At 42.3% G+C, this 25,915-nt stretch overlaps 1 protein-coding gene across 4 annotated transcripts in view; it reads left to right on the top strand.

Annotated features, from left to right (window-relative positions):
- Positions 1 to 25,915, top strand: part of PTPRE (protein tyrosine phosphatase receptor type E) — a 98,628-nt gene that overhangs the window by 57,012 nt on the left and 15,701 nt on the right. For 3 of the 4 annotated variants that reach the window (XM_065066724.1, XM_065066725.1, XM_065066723.1), the window contains exons 2-11: positions 4,160 to 4,269; positions 10,965 to 11,067; positions 11,334 to 11,407; positions 13,235 to 13,371; positions 18,131 to 18,221; positions 18,607 to 18,683; positions 18,801 to 18,837; positions 19,397 to 19,494; positions 20,454 to 20,573; positions 22,156 to 22,316. In XM_065066724.1, coding sequence (XP_064922796.1) covers positions 4,167 to 4,269; positions 10,965 to 11,067; positions 11,334 to 11,407; positions 13,235 to 13,371; positions 18,131 to 18,221; positions 18,607 to 18,683; positions 18,801 to 18,837; positions 19,397 to 19,494; positions 20,454 to 20,573; positions 22,156 to 22,316 — 1,001 coding nt within the window. In that variant the 5' untranslated portion in view covers positions 4,160 to 4,166. Of the gene's footprint in view, positions 1 to 4,159; positions 4,270 to 10,964; positions 11,253 to 11,333; positions 11,408 to 13,234; positions 13,372 to 18,130; positions 18,222 to 18,606; positions 18,684 to 18,800; positions 18,838 to 19,396; positions 19,495 to 20,453; positions 20,574 to 22,155; positions 22,317 to 25,915 lie in introns of those variants that run through there. The other variant, XM_065066726.1, reaches the window with a different exon arrangement.

The following is a 25,915-nucleotide window of genomic DNA, read 5'->3' as shown; positions in this document are numbered from 1 at the left end:
TAAAAAACTACATTTTGATGATGGAATTTAACTCTTCCTCTTGGGGCGTTTCCCAAGTAGAGAGGTCCCTGCTGAACCCTACCTGGAAATTTGCTTTGGACTTAATGTATAACTGCAAGTAATAAACCATTAGTCAATTTTTCCCCTGAACAAGAGGAATACTGAAAAGCTCTTTCCAGCTGATGCCATTTATTCTGGTTTCTTGAAGCCTCGTGTCTTGGATTCATCTTCATGCAAGTTCCCACTTTCCCCCCGTTCCTTTGGGACAGAAAGGAGTGCTTCTTTTTCTAGTTATTTTATAAAAACCGTAATTTGAATGAATAATTTTCTTGAACATGCTGCAGTAATGCATCTTACCCACCTTATGACATAGTGGTGCAATAAAGTCCTGCCCAAAAATGAAGCTTTTCAGCAGGATTTGGGGGTTTATGGGTGGAAAGTAGGAAGAGAATAAATGCAAAAAGGCAGAGCAAGGGGAGGGGGAGGGTGGCTTTGCCCTTTACCTTTTCCTTTTTGGAGTTTGTTTCTCTTTTATTATTTTAACTGTCAATATTTCAGGGTATGCGCTTGCTTTTGGCACGGCCAACATCTCAGATGCCGACACGTTTTTCAACCTTCAGGGACAAAGCTTTCGTGCCTCTCATTTTTAATTCTGTTTTCTGAATCGATAGCGCTCATCCTATAGAAAATTCCCTTTTTCAGCACTGAAAATCTGGGGTGTAACCTGGGGGGGAAAATAAACCCCAAACCCAAGAGTCTCTCCACTATCCTGTGTGTTCAATGGGATGTTTTGCTGTTTTATTCCTCCTTGGAAAAGCTCTCACAGCTGTAGCAATGCCACGCAGCATGAGAGAGGTTTTATTAGCGTGTTTCCTGAAGAATAAAACCCAGGTTTTCTTCTTAAGCTGTCAGGTCAGATGAGAATTCAGTTCTGCAGCCAAACTAGAAATTAAGCGTATGTACTAATGTTGTAATCCTGTTTTCTCATGTTTTGGAGAGGCAGTGGCTTCACGCTGACCCCTCTTGCATTTGGATTTGCAGGGCTCTGCCTCCTTGGCAGGATTTGAGTCAGCTGTGCAATTTTACAGTGATTTTATTGTGTTTTTGTCATGGCATCAAGTTCTCTGTTGGACACAGAAGCATTTACCTATCACAATGCATGCTTCTAAAACTGCGCTTGTAGCAGGAATCTCTGGCACCTTTTTAAGCCTTCAGATAATCAGAACTAGCTAAGAATCCTTCCCTACAGAAAATATTATTCCATGGAGTTAAAGTTTAAGTGCCTGAGCCATTTATCCATGAAATAAAGGCCGGAGGTAGTAGGATATAAGTAGATAAAAATGCATTGTATCCCCATGCAGTTATTAAAGCAGTTCCTATTTCTTTTTCCAGAGGGGGCAGCAGTTGCCTTACAGCAAAGCCCTGTAATAATAACAGTGTATGTCTTTACCTGGACCTTTTATTGCCTGATTTTATCAACAAGAGGCTTCTTTTGTTGTATGTGGTTGTCCTTTCATGTTCAGCAGTGCTTTTCTACCCACCTGCTCTCTCTGGAGAGGAATTGGTATTATTATTATTATTTTTTCCTAATAGGCATCGTACCTTCTTGACGATGGAAAATGCTGCCGTGTCTATGGTTTTTTTTTATTTCAAAAAATTATATCATTGAGGTTCTGTGTGTGAAGTGCGTAAATGTATGTATGCAATAAAGTGAGAGTATTTTATGTCATTGCAACTTGCTCACCTCCCCATCGTACATAGTGCTGAGCTCAGTCTCTTGCATCTGCCTCCGTGCTGCGACACCCAAATTTGCCATAAGTTTTAATCCTTTAGCAAGCAAAAATACAAAGTGCTTCGAACAAAAAAAAAAAAAGGAGATCCTAGAATTTGCATAATCTTTGTAGATATGTTTATTTCTGATAAATGGTTGGGCGGACTGTAAACTCAAGTTATACGTTATCACACTTAAGGGAACAGATACAGGATGTCTGGCGCGGGTTTTGTATCTGTAAAACCCCCATAGCAGTAATTTGGTGTGAAACCTTGACGCTCCTTACACTTTCTGGTCTTCTGGAAACTCGCCACCAACTTCAGAGGGGTTATTTTATTGTTTTTTAAGAGCTGGCTGTATTTTAATGATGATCCAGTGAACTCAGCGCTTGGTCTAAGTGCCAGCATTGATTACTCGAAAGGCCAGTGGATTTAAGCCGCCTTTGCCGAGGGTGTAAAACACTATTCTCCATTAAATGCAGAATTCAGCACCTTGTTCGTGGCAATGAGCCCTTGCCCTATTGATTCCACTTCTATTCTGGCTTTATTCCACGTTTCCAAATCCTCTTGCTTTCTTTCCCCTCCCTTCAGTTTACATTAATTGCCTTTGCATGTCTTGAGCTTCCAGCGTACTATATTCCTTTATAATTCTAAATTGTTAATTTTTGTGAGGTTATATATAAAGCTAAATACAGTGTAGCCAATGTAGATACAGTATGCAATAGGTGTTACACATCATTATTTCTCTAATCCCAAATGTGGCTAGTCCAGGGTTAACCTGGCTGTTGACTGAGCCTGTTAGTGCTGCTTAAATTATGAATGGTAGTAGAAGGAATTGAATTAGTGAATCTATCGGTAGGAAGCTAGACTGGAAAATAAATAAAGGAATTTCAGAAAATAAAATTTGATGCTCATAATATTTTTTATTATTCTTTCTTCACTCATATACATTTTTATACACTCAAGCTTATCCGTGATCCCATTTTGCTTGGAAAGGAAGGATCTGCTGATGACTGCCAAGTTTGTGGATTTTTTTGTCTGTTGTTAGGCAGTACTATATCATACCCTGTGGAAATTGTAATATTCGATATATTATACTGAAACAATTGAGGAGCTTCGTTGCGCAGTATTACTACGGTTATAATATTAGTAATGGATGTAGAGCCACCATCTGGATGTGTTCTGCCATTTGCAAAACACAGGCAGTAATGTTCGCATGTCACAGAAAATACTTTTAAATCAAGGAAGACTGGCTAATGGCTGAGATGGCAGCCTCTTTTAATTAATATGTTCATTAGGGACTGGATACATTTACAGCAAATTAATAACAAGATTAATTTTTTTTTTTACATAAACCTCTATTTAGAGGGACTAGAGTATTTTTAGACCAGTTTGTTTATCTATTATACAACTATTAATTTCTGTGAATTTTTCTATAGTTGTTGAAGCAGCATCACATTCTCATCACACATTTGCTCTGACCTTCTCTACATTGGAAATTATTTCCTGGTCTCACAAACCCCAAAATTCTCTGTATTTGGAAGGCTCTGGTGAAATGCTTTATAGCTCATGGACTCACAGTTGTGGCATATGTTCTCCAAAGGGATGTATCTATTATATAAAGCACCATATAAGAGATACATCCCCATATATCTATAAGAAATCGAGGTAGGATGAGTAAACTCTGCTTGGTGGTAATAACTTTTCCTCTTTGTTTCAGTCTCCAGACATCTGTGATGCCAAAATTGCATGTAGAATTTAGGTGGTGTAGAAATATTGGTCCTGTTGATGAAGGTCACTTGGAGCCTTAAGGCACGGCCTGGCCAGGCTGGGCTTTGTGGCAGCTTAACCTGCAGCCCACAATGCTCCTATTCGTGTGCTCTTTGCAGAAGATTTAACACATACAATAACGGCAGGAACCACCAAAAATATGTGATTTTTGGATTTATTCTCAAGATTTTCATTTGTTCTCAAGATTCCGGTTACTGAGACGTAAGGATTTTCTTCTTCTCTGTGGGCATGACTTCCAGGCTCCTTGCCTCAGTTTCCCCAGCTGTTGTGTTTTACTGATGTCGAGTAGCTTTTCTGGCCTGATTTCCATCATTGTCATTGAATGATGGCTGAGCGTTATCTTCCTGTTCTTGGATTTAAATCATACTTAATGAATAATTCTTCTATATTCTTCTTCTATTCTTCTTCTGTTTTCCTTTTACTTGTGCATCAAAACTGAAAGTTAAATGATAAGGCAACCAGAGAGCATAAAATAAGCTTTAAAGCTTTTGTTATCTAAAGTCAACATTGCTTTCAGTTTTCTTCTGACATGAGGAAAAAAAAATGTGATTAGTAATTTGACCTGAAAATTAATCTTTTGCTTTCATTTTCATTTTAGGTCCAGGATGGAACATTCCTGCTCGCTCCCACTGCTCTGTGTTAGTTTTCTCTTTGCGGAAGCTTTACCACCCAATGGAACTGAATTGCCAAAACCAACGACAACAACAAGTAAGGACATCACTTAATTGTTTGGGAATGGGAGTGGGTCTGGAAAGGGACTTGTGGTGAGGTTCCCCTGCTGACATAGTCCTGGATATTTTTCCAGGTCTTTGACCCCACTAATGTTTCTGATCTCACCAGACGACCTGTGTATTTGATCTCAGTATGACTGGTGCTGTACACTTCACTTTCTGTTTCCATGTATGGGAAATGCACAGGATGGCTTTGGGAGAGGTGGAGAAGCTCAGGATGTCTCCTCCTGCCTGAGCTGCAAGCTCTCCGTGCCCCAGGAGCTGTCACTGTCCATCTCCAACGTGATGGGACCTGGACATGGATGATATGAAATGAAGAAATTGTCATTTAAATTATAGGATAAACATATTTAATTGTGACAAGGAATTAGACTATTTATGTGTTCTATGTTGTCTAATGATAGAATCATAGAATTATTTAGGTTGGAAAAGACCCTTAAGATTGTTGAGTCCAACTGTAAACCCAACACTGCCAAGTCCACCACTAACCCATGTCCCTAAGAACCTCATCTCTGTCTGTCCAACCCCTCCAGGATGGTGACTCCACCACTGCCCTGGGCAGCCTGTTCAATACCCAACAGCCCTTTCCAGGATGAAATTGTTCCCCATGTCCAATCTAAACCTCCCCTGGCGCAACTTGAGATGAGCTATCTAAAGCAAGGCTTGAAGAAGTCAATAATAGTGCAAGTGTCCTGCATAAGATCAGGTCAGGTGAAAAATAGAAAAGCCTTTTTCCAAGACCTGAGGGCAATCTTCTACTCACTGGTCCACCACAGCATTTTATTCCTTCTCATTTTGGTGTTTTAAATTTCTTCCTTTTGCTGTAACTATGGCCTAACTCATTACCAGTCCTGGAGAGGGGCTAATTCAGGTCAAATAAAGGTTCAAATTTATTTTTTTTTAATTTGAGATAACTGATTCTACCATTATGTTCTGGGATGGGATGATATATTTTTACTTGTATGTTGTCCTTATCCTTTATAATCCTATCTGACTATCTTTGAAATCCTTGACAGCGAGGGGGAATTCCAAAGGGATTCCATGGACGTGGTAGAATGGAAATAAAGCTGATGATGTTCCGTATAAACAATGTGGTGAAATCTCAATAAGCTTTCAGGTGACTTGTTGACACCCAGTCTTTATAAGAGGGTGTTTTTGTCGGTTGGTTTGGTTTTAATTTGCCTGCGAACTTTGCACCCAGATGGAAGGAGAGCCAAGAAAGAAGCAAATGCAAGGCATGGCTGATGTTTTGTCCTTGCTTGTCTTAATTTAGGTGTTTGGCATTTGTGTGCATCAAAATTTGAGCCTGGAGAATGGTAGAGGCTCTACTTGGGCACCAACAGAGCCTGCCGGGCATGGAGGAGCTTCTAGAAAGTGGAGGATTAAACAAACAAGAGGTTCTACCCTAAGTAATGCCAGTCTTTGTGGTGATTTGATTAGGGCTTTCAAAACAAATGCATTGCTAATACAAATAAAAATTTAGCTAAATGTAAAATTGCTGAGCTAAGTATAAAATTGCTGATAAAGAGCTCTGCTCAAACACCGTCAAGTGTTTGTCAGTGCCTGGCTTCTTGTCCAGAACCCGGAGCAGTAGAGGAGCAAGTTACTAATATTGCCCTGAATACATAAGAATATGGGAATTGGGAAAGGGAAGTACCTCGTTAGTTGTATCGCTTCCCAGAATTCTAATAAAAATAGCAAAAAGGGAGTTTCTCCATAGACGTTGTTCATCTTCAAAGATTAATTCAAAATTGCGTTGAATTTAAGTATGATAATATGGATAAGAGTAATCTTATCAGCTGCATTTTAATTAAGTCTTAATTTCAGTGATACGATTTGGAAATTATTAGTACGACTAAACTGTTTTTTCCTAAATATCAAAGCCGTCATTGCTTTGCAGTAAGAAGCGTTTTGTCTGATAGAGAAGTATGTGCACACCAAAAATGTATTGTTATATAGAAAGTTCCAAGATAATAGGATTATCTAATAAATTTGATAGCCATTGAACTAATACAACATTTTTTAAAAGAAAAATGAAGATTTTTGATTGAAGTAGCAAGAAAACTCCTTTTAAAAGAACATGAAAAGAACTGTAGGATACTAAAAAACTTCCAGCTTTCCTTTTGCATGCTAATTTGATGAACGATCCAGAAAGATAAGATGCTTTTGATTCTAAAAGGGATAGTTATAATTTATTGCATGTCATTATTTTAGCTCACTCGATTTTTAAAGCCATTTGTGGAATTAAGATGTTGGTTTTATTCTTATTTTAAACATGGATACCTGGCCCGTATGGCTCAATTTCTCAGCACTACTGCTATTTTGCTTCCTACAACAGTAGCGTGAAATTGCTACTATGAAATTTCCCTTTCATAAAATCAGAATATTTTGGGGTTTATTGCACTGCCATTTACTGGAGAAATTGCACTGCTGTTTACTCAGGGTGTTCAATTGTATTAAATAAACATAAACCGGTATTTATTTATTTGGATTTGCATAAATAAATGTATATTTCAAGTAGACAAAAGTTTATGCTATCAAGTATGTGACAGACTATTTATATGTGGCACTGTCCATAACATTCAAATAATTCCCGTTTACTCAAATATCAGTTAGTTATCCAGTGTTAATTACAGGCAGGACTCTTTGACTTCCTCTTTAACTTGTTCTGTAGTTTAAATATGGGGTCAGCCTAGGAGTTGCAGTAATAAAGCTTTTAAGTCCTTTCCGAATGTTTACATTTCTTTAGTGTTTCCTCTACGAATACTTCATGGGTTTCATACCCATCTTTACAATTTATTTTCAATATGGTGAATTACGATGCAAAGGTAATGAATTTGTCGGACAAGTGGGGTATTGAAAGGCAGCAAATGGTGCAGCTCTTGATGCCCAATTTATGGGTGGTTTAAACTTCCAAGGAGTTAGCAGGTGTCTTTGAAGATAACTGAAGCGATGTATAGAAAGAATGAAGTTTTGCTGTGCAATAGCCAGAATGGGACCCAGAGATGGGGACATTCACTCTAGACTCATGGTGCTGCTTCCGTGTAGAAAATGGGGCACCATCCGAACACTGAGTGTTGAAGCAGGAGGCTGGCATGTTTTCCTTAGTGTTTAAAAGCCGAAGGGATGCTTTGCTGCTGAATACTCAGTTTCAAGAACTAGTTTGGAAAGCAGACCTTCAGAAAGGGGGTGGGTTTGGATTGGGGATTGGACTAGATGATCTCTAAAGTTCCCTTCCAACCCAAACTGTTCTATATTTTTTATGGTCTGGCTGTTTGGCCTTTGCCTCTGGGATGGCAAACGCGGGCACAATTCTTGCAGTTTCTCCTTGCCTTCTTGCCTACTGCAGGCTGTGGACATTGGTTTGTCTTCCCTACCTGTACTTTTCCTTTGCCATTCCTTTATTTAGTTAGTTATTTTTAATTTGGGTTTGGTTTTCATAATGTACCAAACCCATCTCCTGGTTGTCCGCTGTGTGTCTGTGTCCTCTCCATAGCCAAGGCATGGTGAAGCACAGGATGGTTACTGATGTGCGTACGCCACTGTCGGTTCCCCTTTTTTCTTGTGGGTGGTTTTGTTGTTGACACATACGGAAAGTGGGAACATCTTAACCCCGAAGGAAATGGTGAGATATTTCCAGAAAGAGCCATTTGGGTGGCTATGCCGGTGACACAGGGAATGGAGCCGGGAAGAACCCATGAGTCAACCTGGGTGGGCAGCAGGGGAAGCACGAGGGGTTGCCACCATCCTCCTGGGGATCATCCTCCTCTGTTGTCAAGACAGAAGTCATGATTTCATTGTACTTCTAAAAAAAATACCCTCGGTATGATCTTGTTCGTGTGGCTGCGAACGGAAAGGCCGGTGGTTTTAGACCACAGGCGCTCTCTGCAGCAGTGGAAATTCTTCCCTGGTGGTTGTTGGAGATCGGCTTTAGAGGACATCTGCCTCTTCTGCATGCATTCACTCCTGTGTTTCAGATGTCTATTTTTGAAGCAGCACTGATTAAAAATATATTTCACGTTCGTTTCAGTCTCCCCTTAAAATCCCGCTCAATATGTAGGCAGTTGTGTCGGCCAAAGATCTTTCAGGTTCTGAGTCTACAATGACCTCAGCCCCGTCATAACTTTAGCTTACAATTTTTGGGCTACGTTGATAAAATTATCAATGCAGAGATGGAAGACAGATAATAAATACCGCTGTTTAAAAGCACACTGTGCCTAACGTGCAAGCTCTGCAGAGGTGAAGCCATTTGTGTGCCACTGCAAGGCTCAAAAAACAGATGTGCCCATGTACAAGGAAGAAGGGACTGTTTGTGGGTTTTAACCTCATTTCCTTGTGAAACGGCAGGAGGAGGGGTGGGATCTTGGTGCAGAGAATTGCACCGGTCATTGTAGGGGTTCTCTGTCCTTACCTAAAGCAATGGAAACAGTTGGAGTTGATGGTCTTGAGGGTCTCTTCCAGCCAAAATGATTCTGATTCTCCTGGGTTGGACTGAGGCTTTCTGTGGTTGTCTGGGAACCATTTTTCCAAAGACCTCCCAATTGCGTTCTGTGGGGTACATCAGCTCCTCTGAATGGATGAGACAGAGGATTTTATATTGTGTAGTGAACCGGGGGAAAGTTTAACTCCCTCGTGGCTCAAACTTGTTGTTTCACACCCTCCTTGTGTCATGGGTCTTGACATAGAGACAATTATGAGAACTAACACAAAACCCCTAAATCCTGAAGGGTTCTGAGATGTTGAGTCTGAAATTTCTAAACTTCAGAAGTGGGCCGAAGTGGTTCCTTTTTGTCTGTGAGGGGCAAAAATAGATATTGTTTGTTTCTTTGTCAGCTCTTGGTTTCTATACAGAGTGCAATATTGCTAAATACCACACAGAAATTGTTAAACTGTTTCTGGTGAGGCACATTAATCCAGACACTCCTTCCAATAATGATTTTCTGAAACCCTGACAAGTGATGGTTTCTGATTGTGGTTTTGTCGTGCCTGTCACTTATCTTTATATACCACTTATATGTCAAGTTTAATGCATTTTATTGCCTTTCCTTTCTTTATGCTGTTATGTTGACTTGAGATACCTTCTTTCCTTCTATACTCTAGTGCATCTGTGCCTCTAAAAGAAGTTTTTCTGTCCACTAATACTCTGTTTGCGCATCCAGAGAGTTTCCAGCTGCTCACAAGATACAAACAAATGGGTTTGCAGAGATCAAGTCCGGGCAGTTGGTTTATCCATATGAGCTCTTTTCTATAATATTGCAGGTGCTATGTATTCTTATATACTTATGTAATCTTGCACTTTCACGATATTTTAATGTCGAGCCTTGCAGCAAGGTCTTGTCAAAAAGCTTTTGCTGCAAGTAAGCGAAAAGAAAGAGTTTAGGGAAGTGTGAATGCAAGAGGTGTTAGGAGAAAATCACTGCTGCAGTTCTCCAAGTCCGCCATAGTGAAGAACTTGTTAAAAGTGTGTGAATATAGTTTTAAAAGAAAAAAAAAACAGCAAAACACAAACCAACATATCATCAGCAACAAAAACTGGCCTAATTTTGGAAGAATGTACATTGGTAAGGTTTCTAAATGGTGCAAATGAAAGAGGCTGAGGAAGGCTGGTGTGACGATGGAGAAACTGGGAGGTTTGGACCATCCCAGTGGATGCCCCAAGCATGGGATGCTGCCTCGGGTGGCTCCTTTGGTTGTGATTGAGGAAAAATCAACCTCTTTCTGTGTCCTGAGCAAGAAATTCCAGGTGTGCAGGCCTCATCCTTCCCACTTAGTGAGATCTTCACCACTGCTGTTACACCAACCTGGATTTATTCACCTACTTGAAAAGTGGGGCATGTAGCAAGGTTATATTTTGCACAAGGCTGAAGGTTTTGCTTAGTTAAATAAAACGTGTTGGGTTTTTACTGATTTTAGTGTGCTATGTGTTGAATTGTTCAGTAGAATTAAAAGCTTACAGAAGCATAATGAAACAGATGTAGAATCACATACATAAAACCGCTATTATCAGAAGGGTGAGACTTACAATTTGCACTAGATAAACCAAATTTTTAGGAGTTTTTTGTAGTCTCCATTCTGAGTATTTGTTAAAAGTCTTATCATTCCTACTCCTATATATTTATATATAAATGTAATACATATCTTACATAAGCCATAGAATGCGCTGCAGTTTGCACTGATTGTGCTTTACAGCCTCGGTCAGCTGCAGCAGCATTCTGGACCATGGAATGAGATGCCTTTAAAACATGTGGAATCTCTGGAGTCAATAAAAGCTGCACGAAGGGTGGCAGTCTTGGGTGAATTCTGTGTGATGCATCTAAGTACTGCAGCAAACCTGTTGAAATGGACTTCAAATTTAGCTTAATACCTTGTACACTTTAAACTGACCCTAACAACAAGTGAATTCTTTGCTTAACCAGTCATTCCAAAAAATATCCTTGATATTCTCAGCAGGAGGCTTGGTTGTGCTTTTGGAATGAGGGCGGAAGAAAAATGTTAAAAAGTAGATATTTCCATTTCAGCTTTGCACATATTAAATAATTTGTGATGCTGTTAGTAAATACAAGCAGATTATTGCACAGAACCACAAGTGTTCGATAGAGCAAGCACAGTTTCTGTAGCAGATCAGGCGATCCGTGTTTGTAATGTTTCACCTTGGCTGTGTTCAACCCGCAGACTCTACAGAGGAGAACAGTTTGCACAAGGATCTATTGACTTCCATGCTGATTCTGCTCCTGGTCTTCATCATTTTCATTCTGTTGGCTGGCTATTTTTTCAGGTAGGTCTGTGTGGAGCTCTGCAGGCAGAACTAGCTCAGTCTTGTTTCGATATGATCTAAGAAGGAAATGAAAACGCGTATTTATGGTGAGGCAGGAGCCTCCATCACAGCGTGGAGGAGGGGGCCGCGGCGGTGCTGGATCTCGCCGTGAAGATGAACAGAAAGAGTTTCTCCAGAATTACATGGTTGGTAAAGGCTGGTTTGGGAAAATGCTTGTGACTTGGCAGCGTATTTGCTCGGAGTAACGTGGTGTGTGTGTATTCCAGGTTCAGAAGACATAGGAAAGCTGTTGTGAACTCTGGGGACAAAAAGATGCCAAATGGGATCTTAGAAGAACAAGGTACGGGGAGATTTGTTTTCCTTCTCGCTTGTTGGTGTACACACACACACTTATTTGCTAAGTAAGAATTCAATTACTCAGTTTTGTTTGCTATTTATGTATATGTTACTGAATTGAAGAGAATTTTTTTATAGGTCCATATTTAAATATGTGTCTTCCAGTTGTCCGTTTAAAGTAATTTTCACTTTCAGTTGTGATACAGCAAATGTTTCTTTGTAAATGTTTCTCATGCTCTTTATAGGTATGTATTTTATTAGGATGCCAGCTGAGATCCAGGTTTCTGGCACTGTGATCTTTGTATTCAGAGAAAGGATTGCAATATTTCTTCTTAAAAGGGGAAAAAATGGTTGTTAACTCTTTGTGAAATTAGGGACTGGTTCCTGAAGGTAAAGAGAAAGAAGGATGGGGATGAGATAGGACAGTATTTTATGCCAGTGGCACTAAAGTGAAACACTCTCAGTAGTTGGAAATGTTTTCTACTGGCTTTTTCAGCGTGTTCAGTTTCTGTCTGATAGTGGGGAGCCCTTCGGGTGGCTGCTCTGTGGGGCTCAGTTCAAACCTACCAAATGTGGAAGATCGCTCCGTTTCTTGCTTATAAATTATTTTGGCCATAACAAAGAGAAAAAGCTTAACGATAAACAGAATTACATCTTTGTGTGGGTTCCACGTGGCTGTGGAGGAACGGAAGAGTAGGTTAACAAACCCGGGGGCAGTCATGGAGAAAGTCAAACCTCTAAATGTACCCGTCGGCTTCCTGTCAGGTCGGCGTTGGGCGCAGGAACCCCAAGGGTGAGTGTGGTTTGGGGAACCCCGTCGTGCCCCCATGCTGGGTGCTGCCCCGGGGTGAGAAATGGTTAATGCAGCTACCAGCGAGTTTTAGTTTGCAAGTGGAAAATCACCCTGTCGTTATCTGTGTGAAGTGGGCTGCCTTTCTGTTTGCCTTCGGTTGGAAATAAAACTTGTCTTTACTGAGCAGCAGGTTTAATCCCTCCACTTCTTCCAGCCATGCCAGGTAGCCCTTGGAGGTGCTCTTTTGAATTTCCAAGTGATCAGTTGAGTTCTTGAGGAGATGTGAAGGTCTCCTGGGGCAGGTTGGCCAGAGAGGTGGTGGATGAACCATCCCTGGAGACATCCCAGGCCAGGCTGGACGGGGCTCTGAGCAACCTGAGCTGGTGAAGATGTCCCTGCTCATGGCAGGGGGGGCACTGGGGGAGCTTTAAAGGTCCTTTCCAACCCAAACCATTCTGTGATTCCATGATTTATGTCCCTACATGAGCCGATGCTTGGGTGGCAAGAGGGCCCGTAGGAATCCCTGTACCAAGTGGGGCTGGGCTGATGCTGGTGTGATCTGGTGCAACCTGAGATCAGCAGCTCATCTCAGTGCAGAGTTTCTGGTGTCTGCTAAGTAAAAGATATTTTATTATTATTATTATTATTTCCCCTTGTCAAGTGAAATAATCCAGTAGCATGGTGATAGATACTAAAGCCTGTCCCTGCAGTCCCAGCTCTGGGTTGGTCTGCTCATCATCAGCAGAAGGAACCTTCTCCTTTTCTAAATAAAACTCGGTCACATTTGAATCCAGTGTGAACACAGAAACCATTAATTTTACCAATAGTGGTTCTCCATGAATTTATTTTGTTCTCAAAGCAACTCCTTGGCCTGTGGTTTTGGTTTTTTATTTTTAGTCCGTTTAGTCATCAATTTAAGTCTCATGTGAGAAGTATGTTTTGGCATCTTCCAGCATAAAAATTAATTTGTAGTTGGAAATAGCTTGTTATTTGTTGTTCTGGTCATGCGTTTAACACGTACTTTCCTTGTGCTGACAGAACAGCAACGGGTGATGCTGCTCGGTAGGTCTCCCTCGGGCCCAAAGAAATATTTCCCTATTCCCGTGGAAAACCTTGAAGAGGAAATACGGATGCGATCAGCAGATGAAGGAAAACTCTTCCGTGAGGAGTTTAATGTAAGTCCTCACATGTGGAAAAGCGGGGGAGCAAATCCAAACACCTGCAAATATTAACAATGCTTTTAAAAGCATTTGATGTGTGATGCTGGTATCGCGGAGCTGCAGGACTTGTGTGAGTGCTGGTGCTGTTTGTATGTGTCTGTCATGTGTCGTAACCCTTTATGGGGACAAAATCCAAAAAGTTAGCTGCATTATGATATGGTGTAATATCTGCATTATGATATGGTGTAATATCTGTAATATATAAACTCTATGGCACTTGCAAGCATTTAAAGAGAGTTTTTAGGGTTTACCTGAAAGCCGGAGGAGAGGATAATTGAATAGTAGTCTTTCTAGCATTGATTTTCTTGGTGGTGGTGGAGGGGTTTTGAGGAGTCAGAGCATCTCACCTCTATGGGAAATACTTAAAGGAGAAAATACAGTGTGGCCTATAACATTGCCCTAGTGAGGTTTGACTTTATTTTTTGCTTTGGTAATTGACCTTTTCACTCTCTGATGTCATCCTGTCACTTCCCGATTTGCAGCACCCTGTGCCCTAGCACATACGTTTCTATGAAGCATCTCAACTTTAAGGGCTTTTCTTTTAAGTGTTGCCTTGGTCAGAAAGGAGGTTTTCTTTTCTGCGCTTAAGCCGAGCTTCAGTTGCTTGTGGTCACGTAGATGAGTCTGAAGTGGAGTCTATGGCGAGTTGCTGCAGAGCTGGTTTCTATGGAGAAATGCAGCACGGTGACTCTGCTCTCGCACGTCTGCATTTTGGGGCCTCTTCCATACTTCTACTATTTCTTCTCACTTCCCAGCAGAAGCAGGTTGCACAGAGCAGTAGCTTAAATGGCAAATACAGAGTTGTCAAAGCCCATGCACGCATTGATTAGACAGTCTAAGTTACCTTCTTAATTGGTAGCATATTTATATCTGCGATTTGTTTGACGATGTATTTAAAACACATAATTTCTTTGCCTTATCAGAGAGGGAGCGTTGTGGAGATATTTATCGAAGTCGACAGAATGAATGTGAAAATAAATTTGACAAGATGTGCGCTTGTGAATTTTGACTCCCCTGATTAATTTGTTCTGCAGTTAAGGGTGAAACAAGCCATCTATTTTTATTTATAAAACCTGCTTTGCTTGGATCATTTTCTGCGCCGTGCTGTGAGCCTGCGGGTTTCTGTCTGCACACAAGCGCTGAGTCTGAAAACTGGGGTCCGCTCCCCGTAAATGAGCAGTGATGGAGGGTGATGGTTTGTGCTCCACACAGCCTGGTCTAACACATCAGGCATCTCCAGGAACGCGAATTTGAAACAGATTTAGGCCAAAAACGCCATTTCGGTAGCGCTGTGAGACAGCGGTGGCACCAGCCAAAGACACGCGGTCCTAAGCGATTTTTCTGGTGAAAAGAAAACCAGCAAGTGCTGGTGGTTGAAGACACGCAGTGGATAGGAAGGATTTTTGGAAGAGAGTTCTCTTAGATTTATGTGCCTAATGGGGCTCTTCAATACTTTTGATTTTAGCTGTAAAGCCTAAATTACCCTTAAGAAGGACCTTGCACTTAAACAATATAGCAGAGGCTCCTTCCACCCTTAGTGGCTTCATTTTTTATGATTTGATTCCTTTGTGAACATATGGCACTAGGAAGACTGTGTTCTTTCTTCACAGGAAAAAAGCAATAAAAAACAATAAAAAACCATTCCTTTCTGTATGGTCCCTTCAGATAAGTCCTACTTCTATTTATCAAGCGTAACACGCGATAAGCTGGATGTTTGAAGTTTGTGATGGCTAGCTTATTGCCTTGATTTTCAGATTAACGTCTGAAAAGCTTCCTGTAAGAATTTGCGTTTGAAATTTTAATTTTGGCTTAATTAAGAGGTTTCTGTGGCTCAGTGAGAAAACAGAAAGGAGCAAATGGGCAAACGCTGGGGTAGATCATCCCCTTTAGAAGCTTCAGAGGAGTTTTAGGATTCCTGCAAAGTGGGAGCCGGTGCCACCAAGACTCATCAGCTCCTCGTGATCCGTGGGGTGGTGGAGAGGATGTGATGAGGCGTCCTGGGTGAATCACATCCTGCCCTCTGCAAAGGGGGGAAAGCAGCAAAACGAGATCAAAATCCACGAGAAGGTTTCTAGGGAGATCTCAGGAGGAAGGAGCGGGGAATGGAGAGATTGTTTCCCCAGAGATAATTACTCTTAGTGCATTTTTTTTATGTGAAGATGCAGAACTTACGTGACTATTTGTTGGGAATTTGCTGTCTGACTTTTGACGTTTGAAGGAATCGAGTTTGAAGTGCTAATTATTTCTCTTTATGCAAGACGTAAATGAAGTTTCTGTGTTTTCTAAACTGTAAATGTATTTTAATTAGCAAAAACACGGGCTTCATTCAAATGAGGAATTAAGCACTTTGCTAAAAGCAGCTTTCTTTTGCAGCTTTTTAAACATTTTCTCTCCTTTCTTTTACTTATATTCACAAGTTTAAGTGTTATAAAAAGAAAAAACCCACCGCCAAACCCACAAATGCACGTTGCTGTTTCTGCAGTGGTGGTGGAGAAGTTGTGCCCGCACCCCCCGTTTATCCTGTGTCACCCTGACAACACAGATTGCTGCTTTTAAGGGGAAATTCAGAGCCCAGCTCTCTGCCAGGCAAACAGGGAGTGTTGCTTTAAGCAAAGGCCCTTTTCCTTTTTTTCCCCATCCCCTGTGTGATTCAGACTGTGGGTGGGAGGTGGGAGAAGGTGGTTGTGTGTTCCCAAACCTCTGGGATTTTACCTCGGTGAAGTCCAACGCGCTAACGCTGGTTTTTAGGAGTTTGGTACGAGAAACTCGATGAAACTCAGTTCTCCTTTACGCTGTTTGCAGTGTGGGGGCAGCTCAAAGCACAGGGCAGGAGCCTTGTGCCGTGTCTTATAGCATCACAGAGCCACTGGGGTTGGAAGAGACCCTCAAGATCATCGAGTCCAGTTATTGACTTATTAGCTTGATCTTGTTTGGTGCTTTTTTTTGTTGGTGGTTCTTCTTTTGTTGGCGTTGGGATTGTGTTGGCTGGGGTTGGGTTGGGGGGTTGTGTTGGCTGGGGTTGGGTTTGGGGGGTTGTGTTGGTTGGGGTTGGGTTGGGGGGTTGTGTTGGTTGGGTTGGTTGGGGTTGGGTTGGTTGGGGTTTGCAAGTGGTGGTGGCTTAGTTTGGTTTTGGATTTTGTTGTTGTTGTTTTATGTTTTGGGTTTTTTTTTTTGTGCCACAGAAGTGCAATAGATCTAATCTCTTTGGACTTCTGTAAAACAGACGTTTTTATATGAGGGAAGTGAAATAGTTCAGTGGGGGATAAGATTGTTATAAGAAGTGTAAAATTTGTGGACATAGCTATGGAATTCACTGAAGGATGGGGAATACCTCAATTGATACTTCTATGAATAACATTGCCATAAAATGCATGCAAAATTTACAGATGACAACAAAGTCCAAGAACTTTGTATTGAGATATCAAATACATGCTAAAGAAGGTGCTATGTCCCTGGAACACTGTAATAGTATAAACAGCAAATACTAACAACAAAAAAGTGAATTGACTCTTGCAGACAGTGGCGTGATTGGTTATCTCCTTGTAGCTCTTCATCACATCACATCACCTTTAGAAATCAATGCTGGCACTGACCCATGTCCCTGAGAACCTCATCTAGTCGTGTTTTAAACCCCTGCAGGGACGGTGACTCCAGCACTGCCCTGGGCAGCCTGTTCCAATGCCCCACAGCCCTTTGGGGAAGAAATTGTTCCCACATCCAACCTCAACCTCCCCTGGCGCAACTTGAGGCCGTTTCCTCTGCTCCTGGCGCTTGTTCCTGGGGAGCAGAGCCCGACCCCCCTGGCTCCAAGCTCCTTTCAGGCAGTTCAGAGACCAGAAGGTCTCCCCTCAGCTCCTGTTCTCCAGCTGAACCCCCAGGTCCCTCAGCCCCATCACACTTGTGCTCCAGCCCCTCACCAGCTCCATTCCCTTCTCTCCACTCGCTCCAGCACCTCAAGGGCATTCTTATCCTAAGGGGCCAAACTGACCGCAGGATTCAAGGTTTGGCCTCCCCAGCACCCATTCACCCTTCTGTGTGGCGGTACCACCTCAGGCACCTCCTTGTTTTCATCGTCACCCTCTTCCTCTTTATTTCTTCCTTGCATTTGATTGCTCTGCAAGAATGCTTTTTTTTTCCTTAAGCTTGACTAAATTTATCCGCAGTCTTAGATCTCTCTGATTACAAGCAGAGTTTGACTTGTACTCATTCAGCATAAAAGAACGGGGATGTATTTGTTTTCCTTCCTCCCTTTCCGCCAGCGTTGGGCCCTCACGTGGGGATCTCGGCGAGATGTTTGATATTTAATGTTCTTAGCGGTTGAGCTATTAACAATCAAACTCTATTTATGTTATTGAACCAACTGTTACTGCTAAAAGTAGCTGTTGGAGGAGCGGAGGGTGCGCTGGGTCAGGCGCCGTGAATCACCGCGGCAGATGGCAGCTTAAAGCAGCAGCTCTGGCATTAACCATTTTCTCAATAACCACCATCTCTGCTGGAAAAATCACTTATTTTTCCAAATCTGCTGAACTTGTTTTCTGTAGTGAAATGTGCCAGGACGTGGTTTCCTGTTTTAGAGCGATTAAAGTTATTGCAAGAATAAAATGACGTTTAATTTTGTTGGATGCAAGGCGGTATGTATAAATGCAGATGTGCAGTCAAGAGTTAACTGTTTTCTAACACATTGACTTTTGTATCTTTTTTCGTTGTTTTTTAGTCATTAACACCTGGATATGTGCAGGGAACATTTGAAATGGCAAATAAGGAAGAAAACAGAGAGAAAAACAGATATCCTAACATCCTGCCGTGTAAGACATTACCTTTTCTATTAAATCAAACAATTGACTGGCACTGAGCATGCTGGTAATAGTGTTCATTTACTGAAAATATTCAATAACATGATTTCACTGGGCACAAATACTCTTCATATATATATGTTTGTGCAAAACCTGTTTTGCTGTGGCCTGATCTAGCATTGATCGTCATCTTGTCTGTAGCATTTCTCAGATGCTGCACTGTAAAGCTTTAGCCCTGGCTGAGTTATAACAAATTACCCCGTGCCAAATGGATATTTTAGTGTCTCGGGTTAGTTCTTTGGGAAGCGTGTGCTCAGCCTGGCCTCCTGCTTGCAAGGAAATAACAGATTTCATGTCGATTCACATGCAAACGTGCTTGTAATGTGTTTTCTTCCAGATGATCATTCCAGAGTGATTTTGACCCAAATCGATGGAGTCTCATCTTCAGACTACGTTAATGCATCATATATAGATGTAAGTTGCCAGTTGTCCGCTGTTGGCTAAACTGCAAACTTTGTGAATTAAACAAGTATTTTTTCTGCTGGCATATGTTGGCATTTCGTCTTCAAACTGCTTTATTTATTTCTGCAGGGCTATAAAGAAAAGAATAAATTCATAGCAGCACAAGGTAATTTATTCTCATTTCTCTATTCTGTACATTTTATGACCGAAAGTATTTAATTTTCGACGCGTTTTAAAGGTTATTTTCGGCTGCAGGTGGTGGCCAAATGTGAGATGGGGTTTAGAGGTTACAGTTAAAATAAAGCGAGCCTGAGGTAACCCACTGCCTTTAGACCCGCAGATACTGCTCTGAGCAAAGAGCTTCACGTTCCCCTTCCATTCCCACTTTGCTGCTCTTTTTTGCTTCATCTGCTTACTGGTGGTTTGAAAAATGTCTTCTGATAATACAGACTAAGTGATTCTTATGCAGAAATTAAATAGAAATCCTCAACAATGCTCTTGCCATAGCCCGCTTAAAAGAGCAATAATAATATTTCAAGAAAGGAGGTATCTGCTGGATGTGTAGTTCCGAATGCGTACGGCTGTGTAAAAGAAAGTATGATTTTATTTAAGAAATATGTGGTATATTCCAAAACTGAGCAGTCTGTGGATCTGGATGGGCAGAGAGTGTTTGTGCGGCCCTTGATGGGCTGGTCTCCATCACCCGCCCTGTGCTCTGTCTGCAGGACCGAAGCAAGAAACAGTGAACGATTTCTGGAGGATGATATGGGAGCAGAAATCGGCCATTATCGTCATGTTAACCAACCTGAAAGAAAGAAAAGAGGTAAGAGCTCGCAGGGTGCAGTGCGTTCCCAAAGCAGCTGCCATGTCCGGCCAGTTGTGTTTTGACCACTTCCTTCTCCAGCCCCATCAGCACAGCTGCGTTTCTGCTCATTAGTGCCGTTTTAATTTCCAAAATACAAATTTCTACGTGTAGATCTCAAGGAAGAAACTCCGATAGCTAATTTTGTCCTGTGTAGACTTGGTATTATTTTTGCAGTTTAAGGCTGCGCTTGTGGGTGGGTTGGTTAGAATTGAAGATGAAGTCTTGATTTGTCTTTTTGAGAGTTAGGTTTCAAAATTCAAAATTAAAACCCACTTTTTCTCATGACGTTGCTGCTTTTCCTTACTGTCCCCCATTCCTCCTTGTACGTGTCTCACTCCTCCGGTTGTGTGAGACTTTCTGCGGGTCCTGGCAGGATGCTGAGATGCACATGAGAAGCGTGAAACGTTTAACTTCATTCCTGCTTCACAGACTTGGGAAGCTCAGTTAAAATATTAAGCAAATGTACCATCGGAAACATAAAAGATGCTTTTTCATTATTTTCTTTTCTGCTGGGCTTGGCAAACAGAGCAACCTGCATCCTTATTTGAAATACATAAACTTCTCAAAAAATCTGTGCCCACGATATGCATCTTGTTTCCCTACACCTAAAGCTGAAAAATAGTCAAGATATGACAGTCCACACACTTATGCACCTCCTAACAAAAAATCCATTTAATAAAAGCTGTTTAATTCTGGCTAGGATAAAAAACAGCTTCAAAACTATTCTCACCTTCTCTGCATAAATTTAAGCATCAACAGTACTTGTAAAATGTTAAAGTTGTGTTTTCCCAGATGACAAACTCTGCGTACTCACATGCATATGTATGCACGCTGTTTTCAAATAACCTCATTGTTTCAGGAGTGACCCACAAGGAAAGCAGATTGAGTGGTATAAAACACACTGTATGTTTGTGCAGGAAAAATGTTACCAGTATTGGCCTGACCAAGGGTGCTGGACCTACGGAAATATCCGCGTGTCCGTGGAGGATTGCATAGTTCTGGTGGACTACACCATCCGCAAGTTCTGCGTCCAGTCCGTGAGTAACAACGGCGCTCTTGCTGGGTCTTCGTTTTAATTTTTAAAGCAGATTGTTACAATCTCAAGTATTTGCTTCAGAGAAATGCAGGATATTGGCTAAATGTATTTGCAGATCAAGAAAGGTGTGGTAGGGGAGCAGACTCTGCAGGTCAGCACGTGTGGCGTTGGATGCGGTTTGATGGATTGCAAGAGGTTCTTCTTGGTTTTCTTCATGTCTGTAGCCAGGGCCACAGAAAGTCCATCCCGCGGCTGTCAGGGGAGGGAGCACAGCAGCGGTGTCTTGACCTTTTTTGGGACAAATTGCATAAAGAAATTAGTGAATTTGAGTATTTAGAGTGGTCTGTAGGTATTAGTTGGCCAATGTCAGCCAGCATTACAGCCAGATTTCTGCTGTATCCCTGGTCTCTAGCTCAAGAGTAAGCTTTAGGTCACAAAGAGAGATGGTGCGGATGGCTTTGCTCTTGTCCACAGTGTGTAGCCTTGTCTGGGAACAAGTTGCTAGAGATCCTCACCCCCGAAAGGGAGGGCTGCTGTGTTTGCAGTGCAATGACCGTCTAATTCAAATTGAAGACTGAAGACAATATGGGCTGGTGAGGGGTGACAAACCATGTATAGTGTGTAGAGCTCCATGGAGAGCTCAGAACCCTTCAAAACACGTGTGGATTTACTCAGCACTGGTTACAGATTCTGATCTGTGGAGCAGTGTCTGCTGATGGAGCGTGGAGATCCCTTTGGTCTGACTAGTCATTGCTAATAAGACATCGCCGATGAAAATGCTCAGAAAGCAGAATGGGAAGGAGGAACAGTACAGACATGTACGTTCTGTGCATAAGCTGAAGGGCTGGAAAGTTTATGAATGGACCCAACTGCCTTTCAGTTGTTGATCTCTGCTGAGTACGTGTTTGTAGGATTTGGTTATCACTGATGGAGACAAAGCCACCTTAAAAAACCAACTGGCTTTCTCCAGGTCGAAAGAAATGGTCTCGCCCTCGGCTAAAACAGACCGAAAGCTTGTGAGACAGATAGGCTTTCTAACCCTAGGCAGAGATTGTGGTTAGTGAAGGCAGGTGAAACAATGCTGAGCTCTGCTGTCGTTGCTCCTGTGGTATCTTCTCTCTTATTCCTGAAGCGCAGGTCAGATGGTGAACCTGTTGGTAGGTGGCCATCAGAGGTGCAGCCCTTCTTTCATCTCTCATACTGATGTGGCATTTGGCATCTCATAACCATGCAGATCCTGAACGGTTAGACTGGATTTTGAGAAGCTCATCTGCTAAAAGACGTGTTGTCAGCATTTTATAAGTCAAAAAAGGCCTAAGATTTGGTCTGTTATTAGCATAAATTGTGAGTCTCACTCTTCGCAGTCCCATCCTGGGATTATTCCAGTTTTCCCTGCAAAGGTGCATTTCAATAATCTATGGTAATTTTACCCTGTGTTTATATTTTACGTACACTGTAAACTTCTAAACCTTGAGTCAGGCTCTAAGTGTTGCAGGAATTAGTCATAAATAATCACAGCAGTTTGTTTATGAATCTTTGCATGAAAAATGAAATGTCAAACCTGGAGTCTGTATTCCCTGCAGCTTCATGATGGTTGTAAAGCTCCGAGGCTCGTTACGCAGCTTCACTTTACCAGCTGGCCTGATTTCGGGGTGCCTTTCACGCCTATTGGGATGCTGAAATTCCTGAAAAAAGTCAAAACATTGAATCCTGCCCACGCTGGACCAATTGTGGTTCACTGTAGGTATGTGTGTGTTCTTCAAGCCATTCTCTTAGCTTGCCCTGGAGTTACGTGTGTAATATCAAGGCTAAATGTTAATCTTCTGTTCAAAGACTATGGAGTTTGTGTGTTTATGTATGTGTGTATATATGTATATATTCACTCACATATTGCCCTTTACACAGATAAATATAAATTATATGCTGAGCTTCTTGAGAGCCCCGGATAAAAACAATTTCCAAAGATCTGTCTTTTCTGTCACTTTAATACTCAAACAGAAGTTTTTGTGTTGTTTTGGGTTTGTCTCTGAGTGATATCCAGTGTTTGGTATAAATATGTTCTTTGTCAGCAAAACAGACTTGTAATACAAATCGGTGACCTTTGCCACTAAATGCTCCTCTGAGAATTCATCCCCCACATCTCCCACAGTAAACTTGCAGTTTGCTCTGTGAATTATCTGTTAAATGCTTAGAAAGTTTTGAATACAGACTTGCATTTAAGAGACTTAAAAGCTGCAATTTAAAAAATGTTCTACATGCCAATACAGAACAAATTCCCACTCATTTGGTCACACACACGTGAACATCCTGCTTGTGCCAAAAAGGTTATTATCTTATGTTAATGAAAGTACAAAGTCCAAATCAGCTTTAAAAGAAAAATCGCAATCTCTACAGCAGCTCTAAGTTCACAACTGGGCAAGAAGTGTCTGTTTGGGGCATTTATTGTAGCGAGGTTAAAATGAAAAGAATAGCAGCTTTGTCTTTCTGGGTCTTGTTTTTAAGGAAATGGTTGTAGACTGATGTATTTGTTTCTTTTTCTCTTGTGTCAGACATCTAGAAATACTCCCCAAGAGTCCTTGAAGTGTGTAACTATTGAAAAAGAGCGTTTTTGTCCCAGCCAAGCCAGGATTTTTCTTTCTTCATTTCCATCCAGGTCTTGCCTTGCTGGGATTCATCTTCTCTCCCAGGTGTCATACACAAGAGGCTTAAAGAAAAGCATTAAACAGAAAAAGCAGATTTTAGTGGTCTCATGCAGTCATTCCTCTGAGAAGCCCACAATATTTTTATAGCCTTTTGCCATGATGTTCTGTGGACCCACTTGGGGGTCCTGGGGACAGCAGGGTGACCATGAGCCAGCACTGGGCCCTTGTGGCCAGGAAGGCCAATGGTATCTGGGGTGGGTTAGAAGGGGGTGGTCAGTAGGTCAGAGAGGTTCTCCTGCCCCTCTGCTCTGCCCTGGGGAGACCACACCTGGAATATTGTGTCCAGTTGTGGCCCCTCAGTTCCAGCAGGACAGGGAACTGCTGCAGAGAGTCCAGCGCAGCCACCAAGATGCTGAAGGGAGTGGAGCATCTCCCGTGTGAGGAAAGGCTGAGGGAGCTGGGGCTCTGGAGCTGGACAAGAGGAGACTGAGGGGGGACTCATTGCTGGGGATCAATATGGAAAGGGGGAGTGTCAGGAGGATGGAGCCAGGCTCTTCTCAGTGACAACCAGTGATAGGACAAGGGGCAATGGGTACAAACTGGAACACAGGAGGTTCCACTGGAAGAGGAGAAGCAACTTGTTGGGGGTGAGGGTGGCAGAGCCTGGCCCAGGCTGCCCAGGGGGTTGTGGAGTCTCCTTCTGTGCAGACATTCCAACCCGCCTGGACACCTTCCTGTGTAACCTCATCTGGGTGTTCCTGCCCCATGCGGGGATTGCACTGGGTGAGCTTTCCAGGTCCCTTCCAACCCCTGACATTCTGGGATTCTGTGCGCTTTATTTTGCACCAGCAGGAAATTCTGTACTTTGTTTAATCATCAGGACTAGAGACAAAATAAAGGAAAATACAGAATATATTAATAAAAAATATGCAGAGATTTAAATGTAATGGTCCAGCTGAACACAGTAATGCTGTTTTGTGTTAGTAGTACTTCAGCCTGCTTTAGAAATAGAGAACGAGAGAGGTGACACTTAATTTCCGTTACGGTTCAGGATATGACACTATTGAATTGTTGAAAAAAGGAAAGGGAAACTCATCGATAGTGAGTAACCACTGTTTTTAGCTTTTTATAAGAACATCGCCCAGTCATTCCAAGCAGAAACTGCTCAATTGGAATGCTTTGGAAGTTAATAAAAGGCTAATTTAGCATTTGGAAGTAAAGAGTTGCAGATAAAAAGGAGGGGGATTTCTGACAGGTTTTTTTTTTTTCCCAGAAGTTTTTAGAAATATGTGTTTTTGAGGAGCAGAGAGTGACATTGAGGAATAGCTGAGTAAGGGATAATGTGCAGGAGGCTGAGGGTGGATAAAATCAGGGAACTTCCAAGGCAAATGGTGAAGTTACCAGCTTGAGCAGGTAACATGAGGATTGAGTAAAATGCTGATCTAAAGTGAAGGAACCTGGGGGCAGAGGTGCAGGGAGGGCCCAAAGATGGGGTGGTATCGGCAAAGGCAGGAGCTGTGGGTTGGTGGGTGGGTGACAACTCATGGGACTGAGCTGTGAAGGACAAGCGTGAATCGGCGATGAGTGCCCTGTGCTCAGGGGGGGTTCCAGGGCACGTCAGGAAGAGGAAAATCTCTTTAAACTGGGAGTCAGGACAGTAGGACTCGAGGTGGACTCATTCACGGTGGCAGAGGTCAAATACAAACAAATCATGGAATGGTTTGGGTTGGAAGGGTCCCTCAAAGGTCACCCAGTGCCACCTCTGCCATGAGCAGGGACATCTTCACCAGCTCAGGTTGCTCAGAGCCCCGTCCAGCCTGGCCTGGGATGTCTCCAGGGATGGTTCATCCACCACCTCTCTGGCCAGCCTGGGCCAGGCTCTCACCACCCTCAGGGGCAACAATTCCTTCCTCATGTCTAGCATGAATCTTGCCTCTTCTAGTTTAAACCCATCACCCCTTGTCCTGTCGCAACAGGCCCTGCTCAAAAGTCTGTCCCCATCTTTCTTATCACCCCTTTTAAGTACGGAAAGGCCGCGGGGTCACCATGGGGAGGAAGCTGTGGTGGCCTGTGTTCAATGGCCACAGAGGGACCATGGGGAGGGTGTGTGGGAACGCTGGACGGGGACGTGGTTGGGAGAGTAGAGGGGAGATTGAACACAAAGGGATTAGGAGGCAGAAGGCTCTGGTCGGGTTGTTCACTGTGAAGATGTTGCGTGAAATTTTGGTGAAGGTCCATGGGTCTGCTCATCTCCATCGTCCTCCTAGACCTGTGGAACAAGAGGGCTTGGGGGTTTTAGTTTCACGTGGCATTTGCTGTTAAAAGCGCGTGTAAACATGGACTAAGTCATATTATACATGCAATGTTTATTTTCTAGCGTTATTTAAAGCCTAACGCTTCCTGGCTGAAAATCGATCGGTATCTTCAGGCACGCCGGGATGGGGGGAGAGGGTTTGGTTGTGTTTCAGAAGGTGTTTGTGGACTTTACAGCAGCTGCTGAACAAAATAAGCTAACAGGAGGTTAAAGGAGAGCTATTAATCCCTAGCACAGGATGCCATGCCCTTTTCCTCTGGAAGGAAGAGCTCAAAGTCGCTGCAGTGGTGGAATTTCTAGTGATCGTGCTCCCTCTTGTGGCTGTCATAGATATATAGATATATAGATATATAGATATATAGATATATAGATATATAGATATATAGA

Source organism: Columba livia, chromosome 6 (genome assembly GCF_036013475.1).
Source record: "Columba livia isolate bColLiv1 breed racing homer chromosome 6, bColLiv1.pat.W.v2, whole genome shotgun sequence".
Classification (NCBI taxonomy): Eukaryota; Metazoa; Chordata; class Aves; order Columbiformes; family Columbidae; genus Columba; species Columba livia.
This window is presented reverse-complemented; position numbering and strand designations above follow the sequence as displayed.